The 12,094-nt window shown below is 34.9% G+C and overlaps 1 protein-coding gene across 2 annotated transcripts in view; it reads left to right on the forward strand.

Annotated features, from left to right (window-relative positions):
- The first annotated feature begins 537 nt into the window (after positions 1–537).
- agbl4 (ATP/GTP binding protein-like 4) overlaps positions 538–12,094 on the forward strand; it is a 408,595-nt gene continuing 397,038 nt past the window's right edge. For both annotated transcript variants that reach the window (XM_015379822.1, XM_015379823.1), the window contains exons 1-2: positions 538–604; positions 2,857–2,979. In XM_015379822.1, the coding sequence (XP_015235308.1) occupies positions 559–604; positions 2,857–2,979 (169 nt within the window). In that variant the 5' untranslated portion in view covers positions 538–558. The remainder of the gene's footprint in view (positions 605–2,856; positions 2,980–12,094) is intronic.

Raw genomic sequence — 12,094 nt, forward strand, 5'->3', positions numbered from 1 at the left:
TCAGTCATTGATAAACAGCATCTAGTGTGTGTAGTGCTTATAAAATTTGTAAAGATATAGCAAGAAATGCAGCTTTTCTCTTTAAACGAAATACAACCTGATTTTTACGTCAATCATGAAAAAAAGGAGCATGCATATTTTTGCATAGGACCAGTGACATCAGAAAAATAATGTTCCTACCAGAGTTGAAATCAAACCTACGCCCTTGATGTGCAGAATAACAGCGTTGTCATTTTCCACAAAAAGACAGTGATGACACCGACATTAAAGACTGATTAATCTGTTTATTTAGGTAGACAGAACAGATGTGCTCCACTCCAGCTGTACTGAGCTGTACTGATATTTCAGATATACATTTAGCTCTAAATTAATAAAAATCTAATGCATATTATGCATTAAATCAATTATGAAATTTATTGTAAGGTAGAAAAATTTTCCAGAGTTGACATAGCTGTATAGAGTTCCCTACAGGAGAAACTCACCAACCGCTCACGTGGGCTCAGCCTCTCCCTCTTGCTACGTTGCCGGGGCAACCCCAGAAAAGCGTCGGCTGCACTGATGGAGAGGAAGATGGAGGAAAACAATGACAGAGACGTCGAGCCTGGTGTGTAAACACAAGCTTTATATTGCTTTAGCGTTACTCTAATACAAGCAAAAATAAATATCTCGTTGGTCTGCTGCCTGCCGAATATCAAGCTTATGCTTTCAGCCCTCGCTGTGCCTTTAAACATAGGCTCGGTATGCTAGTACCCAAGCTAGCAGGTGAGAGGATGTAAACACGGACTTTAACATTGCAATTGTATGCTAGCTTGGCTTATTATATTTTTCACTATCCACGCAGTATAGGCTGTTTTCCGACGGGAGGATGGACCAGGTGCACTAACTGGGTTCCAGCTTAATTACTGTGTTCAGGAATCTGCAAAACAGCTAATAGCAAACGGTTACTTTGCTGTTAAACTAAAGCCAAACTAGACGAATAAAGATATTCACTAAAAACAACAGAGCACTGCGTGTTTGTTTCACATTCCCTATGGTTTATATATCATCTCTTTCTTGTGCTTTTTACAGTGTAGGTAAATCAGGAGCGCACGTGTGTTTATTTTGATCCCTCTCATCTTGTCAAGGAGTGGTGTGGAAAGGCAGATAATAACACAATATTGCATGTAAATAATTTTTTATGCTATAAGTCAAGGAGCAACCTTCCCACCCCTTAAAGAACCGTGTGCCACTAGTATTTCTGCTTTCTGTGAGCACTTTTCCTTTCTGCACCTCATTAATGCTTGTAGTCAAAGAACAAAAATGGAAATTATTCACAATAAGATTTTAAAGAGTGCAACCAAAGGAGAAAAAAAATGATATAATGCCAAATTTATTACACTGGGAATCATTTATTTTTGCGAATTCATTACGAAAAAAGTAAAAAAAAAAGTATTCACAACACACTTTTGTAATCACAGTAGCCTCCATTTATATGTGGATTACACTGATCATTAGTCCAACTAAAAATATTATAGAAATGTCCAAAAATGATATGCTTAATGCAGTAATATAGGCCTACTTTAGAAGCATTAGGAAAATCCGGGTATTAAACAATTGTGTATTGCCTGTTCTTGTTTCTGTACACAGATGTCAAACAAAGAAAGATAATACTAATAATTTCTTATAACCTGAAGATATAACTGAACATATCGTAACAGATACCAGAGACACTAAGTTAAGAAAGAAAAATAAGGCACGTTTGATGAGATACTTTTTTTCCACCATCGTTACTGTGTGGTGTGGTAAGCTGGGTGTCCTCATCCAACCTTATTTACCACAGTTTCTATATCGGGGGAGGATGTTTGGTCAACTAGCTATTTTCCTGTAGCCAATTCCTGGTTTAGAAAGACTACTAAACATCTGCCAATTTGAACAGCTATTTTCCCATCTTTTCCAGTTTGAAGAGTGGCTAAAAGAACCTGACCTCTGTGCCAATCACATTAATACACCAGAAATAGAGGAAATCCTCGCATTGTCAGAATTTCTTTCAATTTCCATTTAAAGTAAAATGTGTATTGTCAGGGTTCTGCCCTTTGTTTAGATTTCTATTTAGTTTCACTGTAATTCTGTGTCTTTGTAGTCATTTTCAGGCAGTGTTTTGTTTTTGTTTTACTCTCTGTTGCCCCCTTGTGCCAGTCTCCTTTACCCTTGGCTCCTTTCTAGCTGCTTCTATCCTCACCTGCTCCCAATTAACTGATTACTCCATTCTTGGTTCTGTCTCCCATATATAATCCTTCTCTGCAGTTCATTAGTACTGGTTTCTCTTCATTGCTTTGCTCCTCATGTGTGTTTCTCCCTGGTGTCTTCTGGTTGGGTTTCTTTTTTATTTTGTTATCGGATTTGTGCTGCTGTTGCCACCACTAATTAAATCTACATGAACTCATCTCTGCATTGGGGTCCTCAACTAACTTCCTCCAAACCTAAAAGTGTATTATAATTATTCAAGTATTTTTATAACAGTTATTACCTAAGGATTTCTCCAATGTGCTCAATAAATATGCTTATCGATTTGTTTTTTTTCTTCTTCCAATTGACAGTATGTAAAAAAGCAATGAAAGGGGATTTTCATGCTATTTGCATGTGTGCTAGTAAATGTTTAGAGTAATTTATATAATGTTTTAAAACTTCTGGTTTTAGGGTTTTTAAATGGATGGATTGCTAAACTTGTGAAATTTTTTTTAATCTCATTTAACTCACACAATCACAACTCACTATTGGAAGTATATAGCGATATATTACATTACCTACACAATTTATTTGCCTGCATTTTTTTATGGATCTGTGTTAAATTAAATATGTTGTGTATTTCAATTTAAGGAAGCGAAACTGGAGGTGAAGATGCTTTAGTAGGGAATGTCAACAAGCTGACAGTAAGCCCACCTGGATACAATGGACCTCTACGAAAAGGACATCTGATTTTTGATGCCTGCTTTGAAAGTGGTAAGCAGCAACACTGAAAAACTAAATACCTTAAATAATGTCTCTTTTCTAGATTGATTTCCATGGCTCAAGTTTTAAGGGAGAATATAAGCTATTGGTCACTTTTGTTTTCAAAACATTATTATATTATATTTGGATGGTTAATGTAGTAAAAATACTTCAGAAATAGCGATTGCCAAACACTGTTGAAACCAGATTTACATCCGCTTTAAATAAAGACACAAGGCCTTTCCCTTGCTTTTTAATATTAAGTCAGACTAAACATTTGATTTTGGTTATTCAGATTACTTAAAATTATAACTTTTTTTTTATTAAATGCTACAATGATTAAATAAATAAGCTTTACACTTTTTTGTATTTCAAATAAATGGCAGTCAAATTGGCCTAAATATGAGGAACAGAATTAAAATCCTCAACAAGTACATTTTTTCCTAAGAAAAAGAAATCCATATTTATCAAAAGCCACATTCATCCGTCTGATATATACACCTAAAATGTAATTAGCCAGCCATTATACCATTCAGGATGAAGAAGGATTCTCTGTACCTAAGATAAATGTGGTTTTGCACAAAAGCCTTTGTGAAGATGCTGGCAGAATTTGTAAAGTAATGTCATTACCAAAAGTTAAATAACTTCTCCTCCAGCTAATGCTGAAGGCTGCTAAATATGGAAGAGGTAATTAACCCAAAAGCAAAACAGAGAAGCAGGGTGAAATTATGCAAAAAAAAAAAAAAAAAAATCTAATGACATTTTTGCAGATGTCCCCTGTCGTCTCATTTGATGTCAGACAATGTGAAGAAAAAGAATAAACTAGCTGATTTTTGTAAATGTGTTTTTAAAGGTCTGAGTTCAAACATATATCACATTCTTTCTTTGGATCCAAAGTGATTTTTTTTGGATGACAGTCTGCCTTCTGATGCTTTATTTCAAAAATTGTTTTCATCATATCAGAAATGACACGATGTACAACATATGTTTCCTTTATAATGTTACTGAGGTTAAAGTTCTTGCGAAGTAACGGATTAATTTAATCTTTAGTCCTGCTTAAAATCTTGGTGTTCATACATGTAATTGCTAAGTTCCCAGTTTTTTTGTTGCTTACAACTTTGTTTAGGTCTTTTGATTTTTTTTTTATATTTCCTTTTTTTTCTTACATCTCTTGATAGTTGGGTAGTTATGTAAGGGCTAATGCCTGTTGCATTTGGCATTATAATGCAATATCTTCAGCATCAAAAATAGCATCCAATTCTATGCAATGTTAAGTCACAAGATCTAGATGCTCAATGCTCCGGTTGTTGAGCTGCTCTGTTCTGTTGTTTCAATCCAGAGAGCATCTTAGATTCGTTAGCTTTGATGAGTTATGAAAAAAAAATTGTTTCAACATGTTTTTGAGTGAGAAAGTCCACCCCAAAGGTAACCTGTTCAGTTAGTTCATTACAATTATGATCCTACTTAAATATTCTGTTCTTGTTCGGAGACCCCCCCATCTGTGGCAACAGTGCCGGAAGTGCCCAGTGAACTAAACTACAAGTACCAGAATGTAACATTGAGTACTTTTTTGCCAGGAGGTTTTACAGTTTTGGGTAATGTAGGTATTCATAAAACTTTTTTGCCATAATTCAGTCATAAAAAGTTTTAGTGGTATAATGTTGATCAGAGTTCTCTCTTTTTTCCCCTCCTTGTATCCATTCTGCTGTCTTTTTCAAACCTGTGCAGTTTAACCTCTTTATATTTATTCATTTTTTTTTTATTATTATTTTGACAGCTTTGCAGAAGATCACGGCTTGCATGTACGTTACTGTCTCCCAGAAAACTCCTGGATTAGCTTTTTCTGATCGGTTGATGCTAAGCATCAAGCTGCAAAAGTTCAGATTTCTGAACTCCAGTGTTGAACACTGAGACACTCTGATGCTCGGACACGCCACAGAAGCTCTAGATGCTGTTTGACAGTGTCCACCTTAGACTTTCAATTTAAATCAGATGCGCTGACAACCAGAACACATTTGGTGTGAATGCACATTAAGAGATGAATGGACATAGCATAGTCATGAACCATCTGATATGCAAAATAAATTTATTGCTGATAAGTGAGACTTTAAAGGGCATTATCCAGCTTATACCATGGTAACTGATGAAAGAAAGAAAAATAGAATTAATTATTTATAGATGAATGTTTTACTGACAGGATTATTTAATATCCCTTGTTATGAAGCCTAGCTAAGGTAACCAGCTCTGGCTACAGAACTGGCAGCTTGGTCGGCTGCAGCTGTTTTTTTAGCCTTAATCAGCCGAGGATAGTGAGATGATTGTTTAATGTTAATTAATTGTTTTATTTTACCATTAAATTTGTTGAGTTTAGGAAAATATTTCCGTTCAGCAGGTATGGTATTCCAGATCTGTAGGTCTTTTACAAACATGCTCTGTCCAACAGATGTTTGGCATTGGGCTGGTCTGCAGTTTTTGTTTACAGTTCAACCAGGATATTGATATTTCTAAACCATATTTTTAATAATAACAGGGAAACAGTTCACAAACACATAACTCAAAACATTTCAAAACTTAATAAATTGTGCTTTTCTTGAATTTTGCAATTGGACCATCTGGTTGGCTTTTGGTCAACTTCCTTTAGGGCTGTTATTGAAGAGAATATAAACCTTTTATGGTGGACTGGTTCACCTGTGGCAGCATTCATCGGCAAGCAAGATGTGACCTTCAAATCTGAGATGTGAGTGAAGGACTCAGATAATAAAATTTACTTTTTGTTCTGTATTCATTGATTTTTAACTGAAAATTGTCCATTGCATCTTGTCTCGATGAAACACACATTGAAACTGTTTCAGAGCAGTTTAAGAATAGACAGTCGTCCTCCAACCAAAGAGAAATTGTGACTATTTGCCTGTTTAATAGCTCAGCAGCTTTCTTTGGAGACTGGAGACATAAACAAAAGTCATCAGCATACTGTATAGCTCTACCTTAGTGCAGATGGTTAGTATAAAGACAGACTAATACGGGGTCCAGAACGGAACCGTGTGGGATGCCCATTTTATATTTCTGAGTTGCAGATATGGTGCTGTTTATTTATATACACTATGTCCTTGACTCCATGAAAGATGCAAACCACTTTCTTCAGAAAAATTTTGCTGTTTTCATTTAGATTCAGTCCACATGTAGGTTGCACACTGAGGTAGATGTGCCCCACTACTTTTTATCTTAAGGCATTTGTTAACTGACCTTGGTGTCATTATCAATAATAAAGGTTGGCAGAATAGTTATTATTTTGATAACACTGCAGGACTCCTTATTGATGTCACTTTTGGTATATGATGTTATCTACATGAATTATAAAACTAATCAAGTAAAGGCATCAGTAAGATATGGAAATTCGAAACCTAGCAACCAGTTTTGTTCAGACAGAGCTTGTGAAGGTCAGTGGAACTATAAAGCACCATTGTATAAATATCTAAGTATGTTATGTTCTGAGGTATCAGTGTGGTTATTGGCCCTTTATGAATTTGCCTTTTCCTCTGGTAACATGGCCAGAGGAGTAGGGACATTGATTAATAGCCACATAGCTCCCACACAGAGATCAACTAACATATGAGTATGCCTCCCTCTGGCTGTACCTCCTGAATGATTTATGGAATTGATATTAATCTCTTTCCAATAAATGCATTACCAAAGTTAAAATGGGTTGTAAATTGATATTTTCAGCAAATGTCAAATTGATACCTATTCTTTGGTGCTGTGTTTATTCTTTTTATAAATCCACTTTTGTTTTACTGTGGAAATAACAAGCAATATAAAAACGACTTTAATGATCCCGTCCGTATTTAGAATATTTTAAAGGCTTTCGAAAACTGATACAAATATGCAATTCCTTACAATAATCTGTTGAAATAAAAACATGCTCCATGTTTACAACAAATTCAAGTGAAGACATTCAAACAAAAAGCCTTAGAAAAAAAGCTTTCTACCTACTAAAAATGGTGACTGATTGTTAGAATATAAAGAGAAAAGTATGTATGTTATTGTTGTATTGCTCTTTCATAGGTCTAGTATATCAATCTATGACTTAATCTCTCTTTCNGGTATATTTTTCAGGATATGGATTAAGAAAGTATTATCTATTATTTTTAAGTCACTTAAAGTTAAATTAGTTTTAACAGAGGTCATAATGTCTCATATTAAGTCAAAATCGCTGAAACTGAAAACTGAAAATTTTAAACTGATTATATAAGTTGTTTACCAAATGTGTAAAATCTCATTCTCCCCGATTGTTTTAATTTCCCTTTTTATCAAGCTGTGTGCTAAAGGAATCAGAAATGGCCAACAGATTTACTGTAAATACTGTAGACGTCTAAGGCAATAGGTCTTCTACATCAGATGGGGAAATTATTTTATCTTAAAGGACAATAGAAATGAGAAGAATCAGCTAATTGTTTAAGATTAAGTTTTAAACTCTTTATAATTGCAATGCTGCTGATATTTATTAATAACTATTTTCTGATTATTTATTTTTGAAATTAAATTCTTATCTTCTCTCATTTGTTCTGTTGCACACTACGAACATAACCCGGGCTTAAAAATAGATCTTTGATGTCGGCTTTTTCACTGTGTTGGTAAGGAAGAAGATATTAAACCCTAGACAAGAAGCTGGCAGTTGTGGCATTGTTTTACTGCACCTCTGGACCATGCCTCAGGTGTAATTAAACCCTTACTGTTTTATCTCGCCACTTTCTGTCTACATCTATGACTTACAAGGTGAAAAAGAGTCCCAAGGGGTGACAAGTGTTTAATGGAGTCTTTTGATAGGCGTGGCTCATAGAATCATCCTGTTTTACAGTTAATTCACGTCACAACCCAAATATTACACCAGTACAGATCTGGCCCAATCTCTTTTTATGGCTTGTAGAACTTTGATATTGAAGCTCCACTGTAAATTGAGGGAATCTTGCTTCTTTTTCAATTAGAAAAGGTATAACAAAAAATCTTGATTTGTCATAATCTTTATTACCCACTTTCAATGATATTTAAACCTTTATGTGTCCATTTTATCTTTTTTTTCTGCAGAGAAAAAACTGAAGTGTTAACTCAGATTAGGAAACATATAAACTTTTCCCACGTTTAATTGAATTCCAGTATATACATTTTAAGTCAAATCACTTTACAAGCATTTAGCAATAATAACAATATTAATGATATTATTGTGGTTATCTGTATAGTCATTTTTGAAAAAAAAAGTGTCTATTTCCTCTGACATGCATGACAAAAATGAACAGAACACTTTGGTCAAATCACAGAACTACTGTGACACTGTCACAGTGAGAATCAGCCTACTTCTATAAACTGGGACAGATGTCTGAGAGACTACATGTTCCTGAAGCCTCACCTTTTATTAATGTGCATACTGGGGATATTTTTCCTGTTTCCTTTTCTTAGCAGTACTTGTTCTGGCATGTTTAAACTTTCCTTTTAAGCAACTTTGTTTATTCTATGTGGTGTTGTCTATTTATTTCTACCAATCCTCTCAAAAACATATTAAAAAAGTTTTAGCCTGATAGAAGAAATACTAATATAGAAACAGTAAAATAGAAAAGGAATCTATGTAGTATATATCAAAGAAAGAAACGGAGCATTAGGTGATGGGAAGAATAGCAGCTGGTATATGAATAACAGCCAGCTTTGTCAGGAGATATTTATATGCTCCAATATGCCCTGTGAATCAGGATAGTCAGTTGGTATTGATTTCATAAGAGAGAAGGTTTTTACAATCTTGTCAATCGTGACCTGGAGATTCCTGAACATGCCGTGGTGTATTAAACTGTCTGCAACACCTAATTTTTTTTAAAACCTCTAATAAAACTAAATACGGAAGAGTCAATCATTTTTGTAAACATTTTTGTAAATCATCACATGTTTAATCAGTATTTTCTTTTCTCTCTTTACTCCACCTGGACACTACAACTCCTCTGTGAATCGTGGAATGTATAGTCGTATAACCTTTAGATGTTTGATGTTTTTAGTTGTGTATTACTCACCAGTCTAAGAATGGCCTGTCTTTATGGGCCTTTCAAAGGAGGTGCCACTTGTCTGTGTGGGAGGGATCACTCCTGATGTCTGATGTATTGAGAGGCTCTCCCAGTCTCTTGCTCTCTCTCTCTTACATGTCCTTGGCAGCAGAGAAGTTTCACCACTCAAATCACTAAATGGCCTCTCCAGTTTTCCCTTTTAGCAGTTTTCTCCTCTCTCTCATTCTTTTCAGTCAGTAGCAAAGTATGGAGATAAATTGGAGCTGTCTTGGGACTGTTGGAAAGACCATTTCTTCTGATTTATGCTATTTATGGGCCATTTGTATCCATAAGAGATTACTCTTTATTATTATTGTGTTGTTTTTTTCACCCTTCTCATATCCCCTCTTTAACGGTCTCCAGAAATCATTGTTTGTTTTATCTTCACATCCCCTCTTATGGGGTGTCAGTTGAGGATATCCTATATTAAATTGACCTTTATGGTAAATTTTTGTCTGAGTTCTGCAAAGTAATGAAACTTAAAAAAAAAAAGTTTATTTTAAATACCTATAATTGTTTTTTTTATATGTACATACATTGCATGTTGGGGCTATGAACATTTTCTGTGGAGACAATATTGATGATTGCAAATCCTCCTTTGGAAAAAACACCATATAGAAATATGATAATCAATGAAATTCCAATCCTATCACCTTAACAGATACTGATCAAAATATCATACATAAATGTATGATTTCCTTGCCGAATCAAAAATGTTAATTTAAAAATGTACTTAATTGCCATGGTTATATTGCACATGTGGAAACTAAATAATGATTGCAATGGGGACCTACAGTCTTAAATTTAACTAACATTTCCATAAAAACTTCAAAATACACAGCTTGTTATTTACTATTAAAAACCCAGCTTATCTAAGAATCATATCATAGCTCTATAAAGCTTAGCTCTTATACATGTTAAACGCATGTCTGCTTATAATTATTCTGTAAAAAATATTTGCAATGGAGTTAATTATTTTCTACTGTTTAACTTCCTTTTTTATACATTTGAGCAAATTGACTCCATAGGAGGTAAATTTATAGAATTGTGAGAAATTACAAAGAACTACAAGTCTAGTAAATCATGTTGGTATCAAGCGCTCGCACAGTGGCTTTATCATCCTTTTGGAGGGAAAGTAGAACCAACAAATTAACTTGGAATCAGGCAAACTCCTGGGATTTTTTCTCATTTCATTTTAATTTGTTCTGTCTTACTTGAAAAAAAACAATAATTACTACATAATCGTTAACCTTGTGTAGCTTTCCTGTCTTTTCATCGTACTAAACAGCTGAGAAGTTGAACTGACTTTTATACAAATTGTTGCATTTACATTTCTCCCAAAGAAGGCAACATCTTCTGTCAGTGAAGTGACAGAACAGCAAATGCATTTGTTCTCTTCATCTTTTGGGCTTTGTGGTGACATGACAGTGTGTTTTACCATGGAACATATAAGTGTCATTTCAAGGAAACTTGAGAAGTTATCTTGTCTGACATTTAGGTTTTTTGTGCATGGTTATGTCTAATCACTGACTGAACACATTGCCTCAGTTTTATTGGTCAGTGTTTCCAGGAAGTAGTGCAAACAATCTTTGTGTTTTGTAAGTTAATTGTTGATGGCTCTGATATGGTCTACTCATAAGAAACCCAGTCCGTACCTCATCTTTTCAAAATGTCAGCAAATGCTAGCAGCAGCAAGCTGTTTTGAAAATTGTGAATAATAAAAGGATTTTGTTTTATCAATGATATACAAGGCGTGACAGTAAGATTTGAAAAGGTTGAGGGGGGGTGGGGGGGTGTACCCAGTACATATTACGGGAAATGGCATGTTTATAATGCAAAATTGTCATTTTTCTTAGTTGATTTGTAAGGCAGGAGGTGTTGCAACTCAAATAAGTCCAAACCTTGTTATATTTGATAAAACTAAAAAAAAAATAATAATAATAATCCAGCTTCAGGCTGTTTTTGTGCTTTTAATTTTTTTTTTACTTCACTACTTATTGGTTTGGAGCCTACTTCCAGCATCATAATAGAAGTGTGTCAAAAGTGAATATCACTGCAACTTGATTTCCTCATTGCACAAGTGATGCTGGCAAACCAGGCTCCACTGATTCATCCGGTAATTTATTCCCTTGCAATTCCTGACACCATAACCACAGTTTCTGAGCAGGCGTCTCATTTTTCTTCTGAGACAAGATTGTGCAGTTTGGGAAAATGGTGAGGATTTGTAATGCTTTAGCGGTTCATGTTTTTCAAGCTGCCTGTGTTTATTCTGCTGATTTATGTAGACAACGTCTCTCTCAGATCAGCTTCATTGATGTGCCAGGGTTTGTTTGATAGCACAAATTCTTGTACAAGATGTACTCACACAGTGAAGGCTGAAAGACTGACAGGAACAGCATTGTAGAATATACGTTGCTTTAAATGAAAGCACATCTGATGTGAGGCTTCTATGCAAAGTCAAATGAACTGAAATTAATTCCTCAGGCCTAAATTCTACAGCAATTTCAAGCAGCCTGTATTAGTGAATGTGATGGTGATTTAAAAAAAGGCCTATTTAAGATTTATGGCAATCACATGGTCAAATGCGTAGTGTAGCAGACCAAGCCTTTGCTGCTTTGACATTTGTTTGTATAATCCTCAGTTATACGAACTTAAGAGTTGAAAATATCTTCTACACACTACTGGTGTAAATCATAGTTCCAACTGGGATTCTTCTTTAGTGGCTGCAGGCCAGTATGAGATTACCCCTCAGTAACAGCACCAAAACCTTTCAGTAATAACAAAACCAAAGTTTGGTTTTTACTTTTGATGATTTAACCACAATAATTTAAAAGGACCGAGTGTATAAAGCAATATTTGTCAAGAATTCATCCCGAAAGTGTTAACTTCATACTTTTTGAGTCTGAATGGAATTTTTGGACCAGTGGTAAACGGCAGACCTAAATATTGTTGTATGGTGTCACCATCTGCTGGGAGTAAACACCCGCATCGACCTGCCAACTTCCGAGGCTTAAAGGTACACTATGCAACCGGTGTTGATTTTCCAG

This window comes from Cyprinodon variegatus, unplaced genomic scaffold (genome assembly GCF_000732505.1).
Source record: "Cyprinodon variegatus isolate N-32 unplaced genomic scaffold, C_variegatus-1.0 Scaffold200, whole genome shotgun sequence".
Classification (NCBI taxonomy): Eukaryota; Metazoa; Chordata; class Actinopteri; order Cyprinodontiformes; family Cyprinodontidae; genus Cyprinodon; species Cyprinodon variegatus.